We start from the raw sequence: 18,241 nt of genomic DNA, 5'->3' as shown, positions 1-18,241 counted from the left end.
GCAAGTAAAAAATAAAGACTGGTTTGCAGTCGAGGTTAATATAGTCTTGTGTGGCACTAGACGAAGTCTTGATTTGCATAACCAGTTGCAAAGTCCGTATTGGAGGGATGGATGGAGGCATTGGCCTTTAGAGTACAGCCTTTTGTACATGGGAATCTTCCATGAAAACCACATGACCAACCTAGCAAAATTGAGATCTGATGAGCATGCTGTCAATGTCAGGTATGCATCTCTCGACAAAAACCTTGGTGTTGCGGGATTTTGACCTGCCACGTGTTACAAATAGATCTCAAAAGTCAAAGATGAAATACTTCTAGTTGTTTTCTGTGCTGGTGGTCGGCTTTCCAAGACTTACATCCATAAACAAATTATACTTGGTAGTTTTGGATCTTTGCTCTGAAACAAACTCCATGCTCTTTCCAAAGTTTGTGGGTGAGCCTACCAAATGCTCACCTTGCTTCTGCCTGGCAATGGTTGATTTTGTCATCCCATAAAATGTTATTGGGGTTGATACTCACAAGATAGAAAGATTTCTGTACTGTGGTGGGGTGTGCTGTTGATAGTGACTGTGACATCTTGGAGCACATGGCATGGGCGAGTTGATACAAGATATTTCTTCAGTCTTATTGTCAGGTGTGTGTTCTGAGGCTAGGATAAAGTGATCAACAAACAGCTTCAATGTCCTCTGGAGTATGTGCTAAGAGAGCGCAGTCATCCACAAACAAGAGTTCACTCAGTAACTGGTCACTAACCTTTGTGTAAGACGTGAGCCATTGCAAGTTGAAGAGGTTTCTGTCTGTCCTGAATTGGATGTGTACACCTGCTTCAAGATCTTTGAGTGCATATAAGTACATGGCCAAGAAGTATATGTAAAATAGAGCTGGAACCAATGCACATCCTTACCATTCATGACAGAAAAGCCATCCGGTGACATACCCTTTGCTTAATGCTGGCTATCATTCTATCATAAAAGGAGCGAATGACACCAAACGCCTTTCCAGGGCAAACATATTTGTACAGAACCTTCCACTGCCCATCCCGGTTTTCTTTTATTCATTCATGGGATATGGGCCCAGCATTTATTGTCCTTTCCTAATTACCCATTGAGAAGGTAGCAGGGAGTCACTTCATTGAACTGCTGCAGTCCACATATTGTAGGAATAGGTCCTCGTGGGCGGCACGGAAAAAATGAAAATAAAATGAAATGAAAATCGCTTATTGTCACAAGTAGGCTTCAAATGAAGTTACTGTGAGAAGCCCCTAGTCACCACATTCCTCCACCTGTTCGGGGAGGCTGGTACGGGAATTGAAACGTGCTGCTGGCCTGCCTTGGTCTGCTTTAAAAACCAGTGGTGCAGTGGTCAGCACTGCTGCCTCACGACGCCAAGGGCCCGGGTTCGATGCCGGCCCTGGGTCACTGTCCGTGTGGATTTGCACATTCTCCCCATGTTTGCATGGGTCTCATCCCCACAACCCAAAGATGTGCCGGGTAGGTGGATTGGCCATGCTAAATTGCCCCTTAATTGGAACAAAAAAATTGGGTACTCTAAATTTATTTTTAAAAAAGGATTAGATCCTAGGCCCAACCATCTTCAACTGCTTCATCGATGACCTCCCTTTCATCATAAGGTCAGAAGTGGGGATGTTCGCAGATGACTGCCTAATATTCAACACCATTCACAACTCCTCAGATAATGAACAGTCCATGTCCAAATGCAACAAGACCTGGACAATATCCAGGCTTGGGCTGATAAGTGGCAAGCTGCATGTGCGCCACACAGGTGCCAGGCAATGACCATCTCCTACAAGAGAGGATCAAACCACCGTCCCTTGACATTCAATGGTATTGCCATTGCTGAATCCTCCCAATCAACGTCCGAGGGGTTACCATTGATCAGAAACTGAATTGGACTAGTGATATTAACGCTGTGGCTACCAGAGCTGGTCAAAAGCTAGGAATCCTATGGCGAGTAACTCGCCTCCTGACCCCAAGCCTGTCCACCATCTACAAGGCACAAGTCAGGAGTGTAATGAAATACTCTCCACTTGCCTGGATGAGTGCAGCTCCAACAACATTCAACAAGCTCATCACCATCCAAGACAAAGAAGCCAGCTTGATTGCTCCCCCTTCCACAAAACTTCAAACCCTCCACCACCGATGAATAGTGACAGCCATGTGTACCATCTACAAGATGCACTACATTAACTCACCAAGGTTCCTTCGACACCACCTTCCAAATCCACGACCACTATCATCTGGAAGGACAAGACCAGCAGATACCGGGGAACCCCACCAACTGGAGGGTTCCCACCAAGTCACTCACCACATCGACTTGGAAATATATTGCCGTTCCTTCACTGTCACTGGGGCAACATCCTGGAACTCCCTTCCTAACAGCACAGTGGGTGTACCTACACCTCCAGGACTACAGCAGTTCAAGAAGACAACTCACCACCACCTTCTGAAGGGCAATTAGGGGTGGCCAACGAATGTTGGCCTAACCAGCAATGTTTTCATCCCTTAAATGAATAAATAAATAAGTAACAACAGTGCTATGAGGAAGGGAGTTCCAGGATTTTGACTGAGCAATAGTGAAGGAACGACGATATAGTTCTAAGTCAGGATGGTGTGTTACTTGGAGGGGAACTTGTAAGTGATGGTTTTCCCATGTGTTTGCTGCACTTTTCATTTTTGGTGGCAGATTGCATGAGTTTGGAAGGTGCTGCTGAAAGGGCCTTGGTGAGTTGCTGCAGTAGTGGTGCACATTGCTGCTACTGCACATCGGTGGTGGCAGGAGGGAATGTTTTGGTGGAGGATGGGGTACTCGTCAAGCAGGCTGCTTTATCCTGGATTGTGTTGAGCTTGAGTGTTGAAACCACATTCATCCAGGCAAGTGGAGAGTATTGTGTCACACACCTGACTTATGCCTTGTTGATGGTGGACAGGCTTTGAGGAGTCAAGAAGTGAGTTATTCCCTGCAGCTTCTTGTAGCCACGGTATTTACATGGTAGATCCAGTTCAGTTTCTGTTCAATAGTAGCCCCATGATGTTGATAATGGGGGATTCAGCAGTGGTAATGCCACTAAATTTCAGGGGAAGGTGATTAGATTCTCTTGATGGAGATGGTCATTGTCTGGCATTTGTGTGGCGTGAACATTACTTGCCACTTATCAGCCCAAGCCCAAATATTGTCCTGGTCTTTCGGCATATGTACATGGACTGGTTCAGTATCTGAGGAGTCGCCAATGATGCAGAAAACATTGTGTAATCATCTGCGAGCATCTTCACTTCTGACTGGAGGAAAGGTCGGTGATGAAGCAGCTGAAGAGTTTGGGTCTAGCACAAATTCACTGGACAGGAACCCCTGTAGCAATATCCCGGGACTTAGATGATTGACCTCCAACAACCACATCCATCTTTGTCATAGGTGTGACTCCAACCAGTGTATAAATTTCCCCCTGATTCTCAATGGCTACAGTTTTGGAAGGGCTCTTGATGCCACACTCAGCTAAACACTGCCTTGATATCAAGGCAGTCACTCTCTGAAACAGTTCACTGGTTCCAGATTGACAGTAGACCAGTGGGTTTCCTAACCATGTAAATCACGGCATACTTGAGTACTTCATATGGAATGCCGTCATCAACTGATGACTTGTCCATAGAAAACTGCTTTATGGCTTGCGTGACTTCTGCCTGAGAAGGTTCAAGAGCAAGCTCTTCCAGAGTGTGGTGCTGTGGAAGTGACTCAATGTAGACTCAATGCACACCATGGATTGTTGGTTCAGGAGATGCCTAACAAGAGAGAATTTCATGCCTGTTTGTTTGGAACTGATTGCCATCTTCTGAGAGGATGTGTATCCCACCACTGATTTTAGGGCCATAGACTGACCACAGACCTTCATGTTGAGTCTTCAGGTCATTTTTATCGGCAGTTGCCTCAAATTAATCGGCCATGTTTCCCCACCATTGTTCTTCATCTCTCTTAGTTTGGTCTGCAGTATGTGTTTTGTGCAGTGATATCTGGTATTCCTTGCTGATGATTTCTTGTCAGACAGGTAAGATTTGTGAGCGTCATGCACCTAGTCTAGAAGCTTGCCTATGCCTTGGCTGTTGTTGTCGAAACCAGTCTTGATGCTCCCATTTAATGAATCCTAGGACCTCAGATGCTGTGGTGTGAGTAACATTCTTTAAGTTTTTCCAAGAATCTTCAATGGAGTATTGCCATCTGGGATATTAGCAATTCCTGTGGCAAATTTGTGTTCCAAGCCGATGGGAAGACCAGCATTCTGCACCTCGAAGGGAGCACTTCCTGAACTCTCTGTCGTAAAATAATGTAGTCCAACATGTGCCAGTGTTTGGACCTGGGGTTCACCCGTGTTTATTCCAGTTTTCTGCTTGCTGGAATTCTATTTTTGTGATGATTAGGTCCAACTCACAGCACGTAGAGAGAAGGAACTGGCCATTGAAGTTTGCTCTGCCATTACAGTGTTGTCCTAGTACTGCTCTCATGTATTACAGTCTGTGCCCACTCAGACGTTGAAATCACCAAGAATAATGAGCATGCCCTGCTGGTGTATTTATCAATTATCTTGCTGAGGTCATCATATAATGCTATGTTCAGTGAATTATCACCTTTCTTATAGGCTATAAAGATATTATTATCTGACATTATTTGGTGTGGGAGTTAATGAAGGACAACTAATGCAATTATATTGCTGAAAGGACAAACATGTTACTGAAACTTTCATCTTGCCCTCATCAGTGTTAAAGTCCGTTTTTGTACATTGAGTAAAGGACAAATCTGGAGCTAACCTTTTCCTTAACACGGGTTTATTCACAAAACCACAGAGCACAAACACTGACTCCCCTTTTCCTCCCTTACAGTGGTGTAAACTAGTTCTTGTATATCATAGAAGTTAATTGTAGAATTTACAGTACTTAAGAATAATTCCCTAATCTTTCACCAATTAGTAACCTCTGCTCTCACCTGCAAACAAAAGCATACACTTCATTGTCACGGGATTCCAACATTAACAAGCAGGACAAAGACAAGAATGCCAAATTTTTAATGATCCCAGCAGTTTATACTGCAGGAGAAAAGGGTGTTGATCAACATTGGGAAGTTTACTCAGTTGAGGCATTGCCATGGAAAAAGACCTGGGAGACCAGGGCTCTTCACCCCCCACCCCACCCCGCTTTCTCCGCCTCCTCTTCCTCCTCGACTCCCCCCCAACGTTTCCTGCCTGCTTCAAAATGAGGTCAGCTAGCAAGTGCCCTTAAGTGGCAAATAATTGGTCCTCAATTGGGGCGAGGGATGGCATGCTGCCCTGGGCCTTGCCTGCTCCCCTGTAGAATTGCAGGCAGGTTAGGGGCAGAAGAGAAAGTGGGGAGAAATTTCCCATCTGGGAAAAGTGGGGAGGAAATTCCCACCTGGGGAATTTTACAGGCCCTGCAAACCTGCCAACACAGGGCTGTAGCATTCTGCCCAATAATCATCATTTACACAAGTATAGATTATTTAAGGAAAGCTAGCACAGATTTGTTAAAGACAAATCAGTTTTAACCAATTTGGCAGAGTTTTTTGATGAGTTAACAAAAAGGGTTGATGAGAGTGGTTCATGTAGTGTAAATGGATTTCCAAAAGGCGTTTGACGAAGTGCCCCATAGTAGGCTTACCAGTAAATTGGAAGAATGTAGAATAAAGGGCAGTGGTAGCATGGATCCAATGATGGCTGAGTGATATGAAACAGGCAGTAATGATGAATGTTTTTTTAGAGACAGGAAGAAGGTATACAGTGGGAGTCGGGGGGGGAGGGAGGGGGGGGGGGGGAGTCAGTCAGTACTAGATCTATTGCTTTTCTTGTTCTTTTTTAATGTTCAACTTGAATGGAACAACCTTGAAAATATGCCTAGCCACAGTTACAGGAGAAATCAAGATGTAGTGGGGGTGACGGGGGCGGCTGGATAAGAATAGTGGAATAGGTGTTGCATGTTGCCCTGCTGACTCAGTAGGCAGTTGCAGTACTGAGCCTCCATACCTCTCGATGAGACATGGGGGGGAAATTAGCCAAAGTGCCTAATCCTAACTCTTGTTCATCCACCTTGCTGCAAAGTATATAGTTGTGGCTGCTGAGTGAGGACATGGTTGAGCGCTTTAGGGATGGTTAAATAATGCTAATTAAGCATGCACATAAAAAATGACTATTAGAATGTTCTGGCACTGTCACTTGAATTACCATTTTTGGAAGAAAAAGAAAAGCGAAGAAAATTGGAATATTGCCTAATAAATTAAAAAAATCATACATGTTTTTCATTAAAAGTTGCATATTCCTTTAGGTGGCTAAATATCCTGTTTTAGAATGTTGTCAGTATGCAGATTTTTTCATATTTTCTTCAGGTTCAACAATGTTGTGATAAGAGCACATGCTCGTCTTGAATCAAGGTACAGCAACAGCTCTGGTGGCTCCTATGATGACGATAAAGGTAAATTACTTATTCTAGTTATTTGTTTATTTCAAACTGTTTGCAGTAGAAGTTGAATAAATGGGTTACTTCAGCTCTACTACTTGGCTACAAAGTAAATGTTTGTTCAAACTGAATTAAGTAATGCTGTCTGTGTGAATATGCCAAGTCTAAATGCTAAAGACTATGTTAACTGTTGCTTGAAAAAAAAACATCAGTTTCTCCCTTGCATGGGTGCCTTAAGTAATTGGTTCCAGGACTTCGTCCTGAATATTACAGTGGCTAGCACTTGCATATTTCCACACAATGATCCATTTAGGAACTGCATCCTGTGCTTGATGTCATCAGGGAACTTCTAAAGACTGAAAAATTCTTCAGATGTTGTTGTAGCCTGCAAAGGCCTCATGGATCACCTATTAGTCAAATATACACTTCAGCCAATTGAATCTGTGAAAATAAATCATACACCTCTCAACAAACATAATCCATCAATAATATTATCGACATGACTTTGGTCAACCCAGAGATTAGCTTCCACCCGCCATAAAATATGTTTAACAAGGTCAGACATAAAAAAGCTTTCTGACACGGATTATTGACTTCTACAACACTTGCACCTACCAAATTGACAGGGTTGTCCTGCCTCCAATAGGACAATGTGGAGTTTGCACATTCTCCCTGTGTCTGCGTGGGTCTCACCCCCAACAACCCAAAGATATGCAGGTAGGTGGATTGGCCACACTAAATTGTCACTTAACTGGAAAAAGGAAAGAATTGGGTACTCTAAATTTTAAAAAAATATATCAAGACAGATTTTGACCCAGTGACAGTGAAAGAATGGCAATAGATTTCCAAGACAGGATGGTGAGTGACTTCCAGTTGGTGTTGCTCCCTTGTATCTTCTAGATAGTAGTGGTTGTGGGTTTGGAAGGTGCTGCCGAAGGAGCTTTGGCGCACACTACTGTAACATATTGACATTGAAAGAAGATTGGCTTGCCAACAGGAAACATAGAGTAGGCATAAAGGTTCACTTTCTGGTTGACAGGATGTGATGAGCAGTGTGCCACAGGGTACATGTGGTGAATCACAGTAGCGTAATTCACACTGTATTACACATGTTATACTATGTCTCTGTAAGCTCGGCACACGAGCAGTTGCGCTGTTCTGCCACTAGGGGGAGATGCACTGGGAGTGTACGGGAGTTTGTACTGGGCTCCACCCACGGCTCCTCCCCCTAACCGGAAGTATAAAGGTTGATGCTGAGAGCCTGCCTGCCAGTTCATCTGGAGTTCATCTTGTCACAGGCAGACTCTGTTGTAAGACGATTAAAACCACTGTTCACTTCTAACCACGTGTCGCGTGAACTGATGGTCTCATCAATTTAATCGTCTTAAGAAACAGTAAGGAATGACCATGGAATCAGCCCTCGAGCCTAATCGACTGGAACTCGACCCGCAGGATGCAGAGGCGAAATAAATCTTTTCACATTGGCTCCGATGTTTTAAGGCCTACCTGGCTGAAGCAAGCACCCCAGAAACGACGGAGGAGTAGAAACTCAGTCTACTGCATGCGAGGGTGAGCCATCGTATATCTACTCAGCTAAACTGTACCGGCTCATATACAGAGGCCCTGGCCCTACTCGATAGAATGTACGTGAGGCCTATCAATGAGGTCCACGCGCGCCACGGTTTTACTACTCGCCGCCAGCGCCCTACAGAATCGCTAGAAGAATTCCTCAGAGGCTTAAAAGCCTTATCCCGGGACTGTAATTATCAGGCTGTAACTGCTGCAGAACATAGAGAACTTGCTGTCCGCGATGTCTTTGTTGCAGGCCTTAAATCGAATTACGTGCGCCAGCGACTGCTGGAGAAGGGGGCCCTAAATTTAGAAGATACTGTTGAACTCGCTACAACTATGGAGGTCTCATTTCGTAGTCTCACCTCATTTCCTGCCGACTGCGCGACCCCGTCATGGGTCCCCGACCAGCGACTCCCCCAGGCCTGCGCCGTGCGGCCACCCAGCCACCACGCTGCCCCAGCCTGCCACTTTTGTGGACTGCCCCAGCACCCGCGGCAGCACTGCCTGGCCCGCAAAGCGACCTGCAGCAGCTGTGGGCGAAAAGGCCACTACGCCAGAATGTGCCTCGCAAGGAATGCCCCAGCCCCTAAACCTCCAGCGGCACAAAGTAATCGCCCTCCGCACTCGCAGGCCCCGGAACGCAGTGGCCTATGCCCTGACTCCGCCCCAACCCGCCACGTGTGATCCATGGGGGCCGCCATCTTGGCGGACCCCCACCACGTGGTCCACCATGGGCGACTCATGGGGGCCGCCATCTTGGACGCCATCTTCCTCGCCACCCGCCACGTGCGATCTTGGGCCCCATCCTCTCCACACTCAGAAAACTCGATTGAAGTCTGCGACCTCAGCGGGCACTCATCGCGGGGCCATCCCAGCGCAGCCGACCAAGCCGCTGACTACCCGCAACTCAACGCAGTCACACTGGACCAATTGCGCCCAAAGCATCTCCACAACTCGATGACGACGGTCCAAATCAACGGGTACAGTACACCGTGCCTTTTCGACTCCCGGAGCACTGAGACCTTCGTACACCCAGATCTGGTAAGACGCTGTTCGCTCCCTGTTTTCCCTGCACGGCAAACTATCTCCCTCGCTTCGGGTTCCCACTCTGTCCATATCCAAGGTCGCAACTCTAACAATCCAAGGCGCTAGCTACTCTAATTTCCAACTATACGTCCTGCCCGAACTCTGCGCCCCACTCTTATTGGGACTCGACTTTCAATGCAATCTCAAGAGTCTCACCCTCCGCTTCGGCGGACCCCTACCCCCACTCACTGTCTGCAGCCTAGCCACGCTGCGAATCCACCCCCCTCCTCTCTCTGCCAACCTCACTCCGGACTGTAAACCCGTAGCCACTCGCAGCAGACGGTACAGCCTACAGGACAGAGTGTTCATTCGATCCAAGGTCCGGAGGCTTTTACGTGAGGGGATCATAGAGGCCAGTAACAGTCCCTGGAGAGCTCAGGTGGTGGTCGTCAAGACCGGGGAAAAATTCCGCATGGTCATAGACTATAGTCAGACTATTAATCAGTTTATGCTCCTCGACGCGTACCCCCTCCCCAGGATTGCAGACATGGTGAATCAGATCGCCCAGTATCGGATTTTTTCCACGGTGGATCTGAAGTCTGCATACCACCAACTCCCAATCCGCCTGGAGGACCGCCACTTCACGGCGTTTGAGGCCGATGACCGCATCTTCCATTTCCTCCGGGTCCCCTTTGGCGTCACGAATGGGGTTTTGGTGTTCCAACGAACAATGGACCGAATGGTGGACCAGTACGGGCTGCGGGCCACGTTTCCGAACTTGGATAATGTCACCATCTGCGGCTATGACCAGCAGGGCCACGATGCCAACCTCAACCGATTTCTCCAGACGGCCCAGAAGTTTAACCTCATATACAACAGGAGAAATGCGTTTTCCGCACAACCATACTAGCCATCCTCGGCTATGTCGTGGAAAACGGAGTCCTGGGTCCCGACCCGGACCGGATGCGCCCTCTCCCTCATTGTCCCAAGGCCCTCAAACGGTGCTTGGGATTCTTTTCGTATTATGCCCAGTGGGTCCCTCAATATGCGGACAAAGCCCGCCCACTCTTTAAGGCCACACTTTTTCCCCTGTCAGCTGAGGCTTGCCAGGCCTTCAACTGCATCAAGGAGGACATCGCCAAGGCTGCCATGTTGGCGGTGGATGAATCCGTCCCTTTCCAGGTTGAGAGCGATGCCTCAGAAGTAGCTCTTGCAGCCACACTAAACCAGGCAGGGAGACCAGTCGCATTTTTCTCCCGAACCCTCTCCGCTTCGGAACTTCGATACTCCTCAGTCGAAAAGGAAGCACAAGCCATTGTGGAGGCTATTCGTCACTGGAGGTACTACCTCGCAGGTAGAAGATTCACCATCATCACCGACCAAAGATCGGTTGCCTTCATGTTTGACAACTCGCGAAGGAGCAAATTTAAAATGACAAAATTCTGAGGTGGAGGATCAAACTCTCCACCTACAAATACGATATTATGTATCGACCGGAGAAGCTCAACGAGCCCCCAGATGCCCTGTCCCGCGGGACGTGTGCCAGCGCACAGAGTGACCGCTTAAAAGCCATCCACAATAACCTCTGCCACCCAGGGGTCACCCGGCTCGCCCACTACATTAAAGCCCGAAATCTGCCTTTCTCCACCGAGGAGGTAAAAGCCATCACCAGGGATTGCCCGATCTGCGCGGAGTGCAAACCGCACTTCTACAGACCAGACAGGGCCCACCTGGTCAAGGCTTATAGGCCCTTTGAACGCCTCGCTATCGATTTCAAAGGGCCACTCCCCTCAACTAACAGGAATGTGTACTTCCTGAACGTCATCGACGAGCTCTCCCATTTTCCCTTTGCTATCCCGTGCCCCGATATGACCTCCCACACAGTCATTAGGGCCCTGCATAGTATCTTCACCCTGTTTGGTTTCCCCAGCTATGTACACAGCGAACGGGGTTCGTCCTTTATAAGCGACGAGCTGCGTCAGTACCTGCTCAGCAAGGGCATCACCTCGAGCAGGACTACCAGCTATAACCCCAGGGCGAACGGGCAGGTGGAGAGGGAGAATGCGACAGTCTGGAAGACCGTCCTACTGACCCTCCGGTCCAGGAATCTCCCGATCTCCCATTGGCAAGAAGTCCTCCCTGACGCGCTCCACGCTATTAGGTCCCTCTTATGTACCACGACCAACCAGACCCCTCACGAGCGGCTCTTTACTTTTTCCAGGGGCACTACCACGGGGGTTTTGCTCCCGGCATGGTTGAAGACACTGGGCACAGTACTCCTCCGGAGGCACGTCTGGGCGCACAAAACTGACCCACTCGTAGAGAAAGCGCTCCTACTGCATTCGAACCACCAGTACGCCTTCATAGAGTTCCCTGACGGCCGTCAGGACACTGTATCCCTCTGGGACTTAGCACCTGCAGGATCCAACCCCCCCACTACCACCACCAAGGTACCCCTCACACCACATCCCTCCCAACTCGCCCCCCACGCCCCCGCACCTACCAGTTCGCTACATTTTTTTCGCGCGCCCGCGCCAGCTAGCTCCCAGCGCCTCCAGTCGAACCAGACGGGTATGAAGCTCGGGCGGAATCGCCCCCGGAGTCCGCCATCATACCCCAACCGACGGTGCTCATCCAGCCACCTGAAGGGCTTGCAACCCCGGTGCTCCGACGATCACAGCGGACAACTCGGCCACCGGACAGACTCAATCTGTAATATACAACCCCCGCCGGACTTGATCTTTTACAAGTGGTGAATCACAGTAGCATAATTCACACTGTATTACACATGTTGTACTATGTCTCTTTAAGCTCGGCATACGAGCAGTTGCGCTGCTCTGTCACTAGGGGAGATGCACTGGGAGTGTACGGGAGTTTGTACTGGGCTCCACCCTTGGCTCCACCCATGGCTCCTCCCCCTAACCGGAAGTATAAAAGTTGATGCTGAGAGCCTGCCTGCCAGTTCATCTGGAGTTCATCTTGTCACAGGCAGGCTCTGTTGTAAGACGATTAAAACCACTGTTCACTTCTAACCACGTGTCGCGTGAATTGATGGCCTCATCAGTACACCAAAAGTATATGGTTCACACTATCATCACTGTTCATCGGTGGTGAATGTTTGTGAAGTGAGTGACAATCGAGTGGACTGCTTTATCTTGGTGGTGTTACGTTTCTTGAGTTTTGGAGCTACAGTCATCCAGGCGTGGAGATTATTTCATCAGACTCTTAACTTGTGCCTACTAGTTGGTGGACAGCTTTGGGAAGGCATAAGATAAGTTTCTCGCCACAAAATTCCGAAATTCCGACCTGCTGTTGTAGCCACAGAATTTGTATCGCTAGTCCTGTGCAGTTTCTGGTCAATGGTAGCGCCCAGGATGCTGATAGTTCCTTGAAGAGTAACGTGAAGGAGATGAAGAAGAACCAATAGCTGTAATGTATTTAAATTTATTATTGATGAGACCACATTTGGAGTATCTTATTTAAGGAAAGATTCCCAATGAAGTTTCTCAGTGTGCTCGGTGCCTTCCTGATTGAACCTTCTTTATTTTGGTTGCTTAAAGACCAGGGATCCCATGAAGATGATTTGAGGACATTGTAAAGCACTTCCTCTATCCTTCTGAGAGTCTCCTGCTGTGACTTGGTACCGAGTCGATCAGATGTTTCTGGAGTCTAGTGTCAGGCAAATGAATAAAATGTCCTTCCCATCGAAGCTGGTTTTGAGTGATTAGTGCCTTGATGGTTAGCATGTTGGCTTGGGAGAGGACACTGCTTTGGACTGCCTTTCTTGCCGTCTGAACTATAGAATCTTGCGTAGACACCGCTGGTGGTATTTCAAGATGTAGGATGTAGTTTGTCCAGGTCTCCAAAACATATAAGAATATGGGGATCACTGCCTCCCTGAAAACCATTACCTCGATGTTGGGTTTGAAACCCTGGTCCTCAAATATTTTTTTCCTCAGCCGACCAGGTGGTGAGCTGGTAAATTGGAGGTGATGATGAATTTCATCATCTACATCTGAATTTGTCTTAAGGTCAGCCATTTAATCTCCACCACAATTGACTTTGTGTGGCCAATCCTATTACAATGAAAACATTTAAGCTTTTTTGGTCTGTGCATGATGATATGCTGGTGCATATATGGTCACAGGTACATGGATTATTTACGTCCTCGCCACTGTTATCATTTTTTTTTAAAATAATTTTTATTGAAAAATTTTGAATTTACACAACAACATCAAACCATACTAAAATACCAACGATAACAGTAATAACAACAATCATAAACCTTCGCCCCTCCTCAATGAACAACCCAAGATATTAACAACAACTTAAGTTAACCCAGTGTTAAGTTACATAACCGTAGCAAAAAAAAATATAGAAACTATAGTTAGGAACCCCCCCCGGGGTTGCTGCTGCTATTGACCAAGATACCTATCTTTGAGCCAGAAAGTCCAGAAAAGGCTGCCACCGTTTATGGAACCCTTGTACTGATCCTCTCAGGGCAAATTTAACCCTTTCCAACTTTATAAATCCCACCATGTCATTGACCCAGGTCTCCACACTTGGGCACAGTAAGAAGTCTTACAACACCAGGTTAAAGTCCAACAGGTTTGTTTCAAACACGAGCTTTCGGAGCACGGCTCCTTCTTCAGGTGAACACACTTCAGGCCCCACACTTGGGGGCCTCGCATCCTTCCACTGTAGCAAGATCCTCCGCCGGGCTACTAGGGACGCAAAGGCCAGAACACCGGCCTCTTTCGCCTCCTGCACTCCCGGCTCCACCGCAACTCCAAAAATCGCGAGTACCCACCTTGGTTTGACCCTGTCAAACCTCCGTGGATCCACCCCACCCATCTGGTCCATAAACCCTCTCAGTACCTTGGCCGCCGCCGGCCTCCTACCCGTCCTAGAGCTGGACCGATCCAGTGAAGGATCCAACACCGTATTGAAGTCCCCCCTCCATGATCAGACCTCCTGCCTATAGATCCGGGACCCGCCCCAACATACGCCTCATAAAGCCCGCGTCGTCGCAATTTGGGGCATACACACTAGCCAGTACCACCTTCTCTCCTTGTAGCCTTCCCCTAACCATAACATACCTACCCCCCTTATCCGCCACCATCTCCGATGCCTCAAACGACACATTTTTCCCCACCAGAATCGCAACTCCCCGGTTCTTCACATCCAACCCAGAGTGGAAAACCTGCCCCACCCATCCCTTCCTCAGACGGACCGCCACCTTCAGGTGGGTCTCCTGAAGCATTGCCACATCTGCCTTTAGCCCCCTCAGATGAGCAAGTACCCTCAACCGCTTCACCGGCCCATTCAATCCTCTCGCATTCCAGGTGACCAACCGGATCAGAGGGCGTCCCGCCCCAGGCCAGCACCCCCTGCCCGACCCAGTCCCCACAGCGACAGCACCTCACCTCTGTCCCCCCGGCCCCCACCAGCTCCTTCCTGACCCTGCCAGCAGCAACCCGGTATTCCCCCCCCCCCCCCCCCCCCCCCCCCCCCAGGCTAGGAACCCTCCTAGCCGCGAACCGTCCTCCATTGTACTTCCGTGGGTCAGCTAACTTCTGCTGACCCCGGAAAACTCCCGCCAATAACCCGACCCCTCCCAAAGTGGGATCATTCCCCATCCTATCCCTCCTCCAGGCACCGCTCCAGCGCGGGGAAGAACCCGTTAAGGCCCCGCCTCCCCCCATCATCGTCTCCACCCCCCCAGCGGGAAACCGGAGGAAAGCCCGCGCTTTCGCACTGCCCCACCACACCCTTCTGACGCAACACCCAAATACCAGCCCCACTCCATACCGCCAACCCGACATAGAATACAACAAACCCCCCCAATCCTCCCCGCAAGATACAAAACTCAAACAATGCCCCACAGCAAAAACCATAACAGAACAACACCCCCATAAATAACTATATCAAAATTGTAAAAGTACAGAAAAAGAGAACACAGCAACAGCAGAATCCAGCAATAAAGTATTACAACCGACCCCGCAACCCCCAACCCCTAGTTCAAGTCCAGTTTCTCCGTCCGCACGAAGGCCCACGCCTCCTCCGGGGAATCGAAATAATAATGCCGGTCCGAATAAGTTACCCACAGGCGCGCAGGCTGCAACATTCCGAACTTAATCTTCTTCTTGTAAAGCACCTCTTTCGTCCGATTAAACCCGGACCGCCGCTTAGCCACCTCCGCACTCTAATCCTGGTAGATTCGTACTACCCCATTCTCCCAGTTGCTGCTCTTCACCCTCTTGATGTGGAGATGCCGGCGTTGGACTGGGGTGAGCACAGTAAGAAGTCTTACAACACCAGGTTAAAGTCCAACAGGTTTGTTTCAAACACGAGCTTTCGGAGCGCAGCTCCTTCCTCACCTCGCCATTCACCTCAGGAAGGAGCTGCACTCCGAAAGCTCGTGTTTGAAAAAAACCTGTTGGACTTCAACCTGGTGTTGTAAGACTTCTTACTGTGTTCACCCTCTTGGCCCAGCGCAGCACACACTCCCGATCACTGAACCGGTGGAACCTCACCAGCACCGCACGCGGGGGTTCATTCTCCTTAGGCCTCCTGGCCAGTACTCTGTGTGCTCCCTCCAGCTCCAAGGGCAGATGGAAAGACCCGGCCCCCACTAGCGAGTTCAGCATTGTAGCCACGTAGGTTGTCAGATCCGACCCCTCCAGCCCCTCCGCAAGGCCCAAGATCCACAGATTTTTCCGCCTCATGCGGTGATCAAGCTCCTCGAAGCGGTCCTACCACTTCTTGTGGAGCGCCTCATGTCCCTCCACCTTACTCACGAGGATCCCGGCCTCTTCCTCTCGTTCAGTGGCCTGCGTCTGCAACTCCTTGATGGCAGCACCCTGGGTCGTCTGAATCTCCGAGAGCCTTTTGTTTGTTTCCTGCAGAGAGCTCAGTACCTCAGCCTTGAAGTCTGCAAAACAGCGCAGGAGAGCAGCTTGTTGCTCCAGGGCCCACTGCTTCCACTCCTCTGGAGCTCTGCCGGCCGCCATCTTGGATTCCTTCCCCCGTTTTTTCTGGGGAGCTGCTGCCGTTTTTTCCCCCTTTCCACTCCGCATTCGAGTCATGAACTGTGGGGAAAGTCGATCAGCTCACCTTCTCCCACCAGGAGACATCGAAAAATTTCCGTTTTGGGCTCTAAAAAGAGCCGAAAAGTCAGTTTGAAACGGGAGCTCCCAAATGTGCGGCTTCCTCCGTCATCGCCGCCACCGGAAGTTCCGCCACTGTTATCATTAGGATACATAAAAACATGACAAAGGGGCAATAGGAAATAGATTGTGATAATTGGATGAAGTCCAGAGTTAAAGTCCGAAATCCATGGTGAAATAAGAACGGCTTGGTAAGGTTGGAATCAGGATGAAACATCAACATTAATAAAAACAAAATGCTGCAGGAGCTGGAAATCTGAAATTTAAAAGAGCATCAATGAGCTGTTGTGGGGGCAGGTGAAGCGATTGAAGTCCAGAAGTTGTTTGAGTGTAGACTATCAGAGGATGCACTGATGGAGGTATTTTCATAGAAATGAAGATCCAGGAGGTATACAAGCTCAGTTTCAAAGTTAGAGGACAGCATAAAATCCAAAAGCAGCAAGCTGAGGAATTTTCTTCTGAATATTATGGCTGGAAGCAGACTGAAACTGAAAAACAAGTAGCCAGACATAGGCACAACAGGAGATTGAAGATTCAGCAGTGGTGAGAGAAGTGGACTGATCCAACATACTTCAAATATTGTAAAAGAGCAGCAAAGCAGAGACAGAAGCTATGGTTGAACTAGTGTGTATCCCAGAGCAAGAATATCTCATTGGTGTTGAGAGAAATCTGGGAATTTGAACCCAAGCTTGAAAGTTGATGCAGATTCAGATGTTTCAGGTTTTTACCAGAGGTCTCAATAAAAAAAAAACAAGCAGCAGATTTTAGACAGAAGCAGAGTCTTTTGCTTATTCCGCTATAGTCAAGTGTAGAAACATGGACTAGATGTTAAGCGAAGATCAGGAATCTAAAGTCAGATTTGAGAACTTAATCAGCAGAAATTAGGATTTAAAGGAGAGAAAGTGAAATGGATAGCAGCAGATGGTTTCAGGTAGACAGGCCTAGTGAGGAACTTGCTAGGGAACTGACTGCACAGCAGACTTCTTAGAAAAAAAGTCTAAGCTTGTGTCATTTGCAAATTATGAAAACAGCCCTGCAGTATCGGGGCATTAAATAAAGAAAAACAGTGGTTCTAGTACCAATCCCTTTGGTACCCCATTATGTATACTCCTCCAGTCTGAGAAATCTCCACACTCGGGCGCCTGCTCGGGCACGTTAAGGGAAAATTCAGAATGCCAAATTTACCTAACAAGCACATCTGTTTGGGGCTTGGTGGGAGGAAACCAGAGAGCCTGGAGGAAACCCGTGCCGACTCCGCACAGACAGTGATCCAAGCCGGGAATCGAACCCGGGTCCCTGGCGTTGTGAAGCAACAGTGCTAATCACTGTGCTACCGTGCCACCCATATTGAGACATAACCCAGACCTGAATGAGGGTTTCAGCAGCAGATACACTAAGACAGGGATGAAGTTGGGTGATGTTACAGGGATGAGATCTTTGTGGTGGCATATTATGAGGTCAGAAGCTCATCTCGGGGTCAGATGTGACACGAGAGTTGCAAACAAACTGGATTCATTTCAGGCTATTGTCAGGGAGAGGGATGGACTTGGTAACTCGGGGACAGAGTTTGGAGCAGGGATGCAATGGCTTAATTTTTCCCAATATTTAACTGGAGGAAGTTTCGGCTCACCTGGAACTGGATGTCGGATCAGCAGTCTGATAAGTTAGTAGCAGTTTAGAGAAGCGGTGATGCAGTAGTGCTGGGTGTCATCAGCGTACCTGTGAAAACTAATACTCTGCTTTGGATGGCATTTCCAAGGGGCAGTATAGAAATGAGACATAGGTTTGATGATAGAAACTTAGTGGGCACCAGAGATGGCACAAACCTGTATCCCCTGCTGAGGCATTTAGTGCTGGGCTGCTATCATTTAAATTAACAAGAAAGTTTGCATGCTTCTGGCATTGCATGAGCATGTGCAGCCTAATCATGTGTCACAATCCCAATGACCATATTAGGTCTTATTTAACTCTTTCCCCAATTGAATATTAAAAAAAAGAAATTCTC

The 18,241-nt window shown here is 48.3% G+C and overlaps 1 protein-coding gene across 4 annotated transcripts in view; it reads left to right on the top strand.

The window, feature by feature from the left end:
• Positions 1–18,241, top strand: part of LOC119977793 (protein furry homolog) — a 483,675-nt gene that overhangs the window by 316,739 nt on the left and 148,695 nt on the right. For all 4 annotated transcript variants that reach the window (XM_038819004.1, XM_038819002.1, XM_038819003.1 and 1 more), the window contains exon 36: positions 6,399–6,484. In XM_038819004.1, coding sequence (XP_038674932.1) covers positions 6,399–6,484 — 86 coding nt within the window. The remainder of the gene's footprint in view (positions 1–6,398; positions 6,485–18,241) is intronic.

The sequence above is a fragment of the Scyliorhinus canicula genome, chromosome 14 (assembly GCF_902713615.1).
Source record: "Scyliorhinus canicula chromosome 14, sScyCan1.1, whole genome shotgun sequence".
In the NCBI taxonomy this organism is placed as follows: Eukaryota; Metazoa; Chordata; class Chondrichthyes; order Carcharhiniformes; family Scyliorhinidae; genus Scyliorhinus; species Scyliorhinus canicula.
This window is presented reverse-complemented; position numbering and strand designations above follow the sequence as displayed.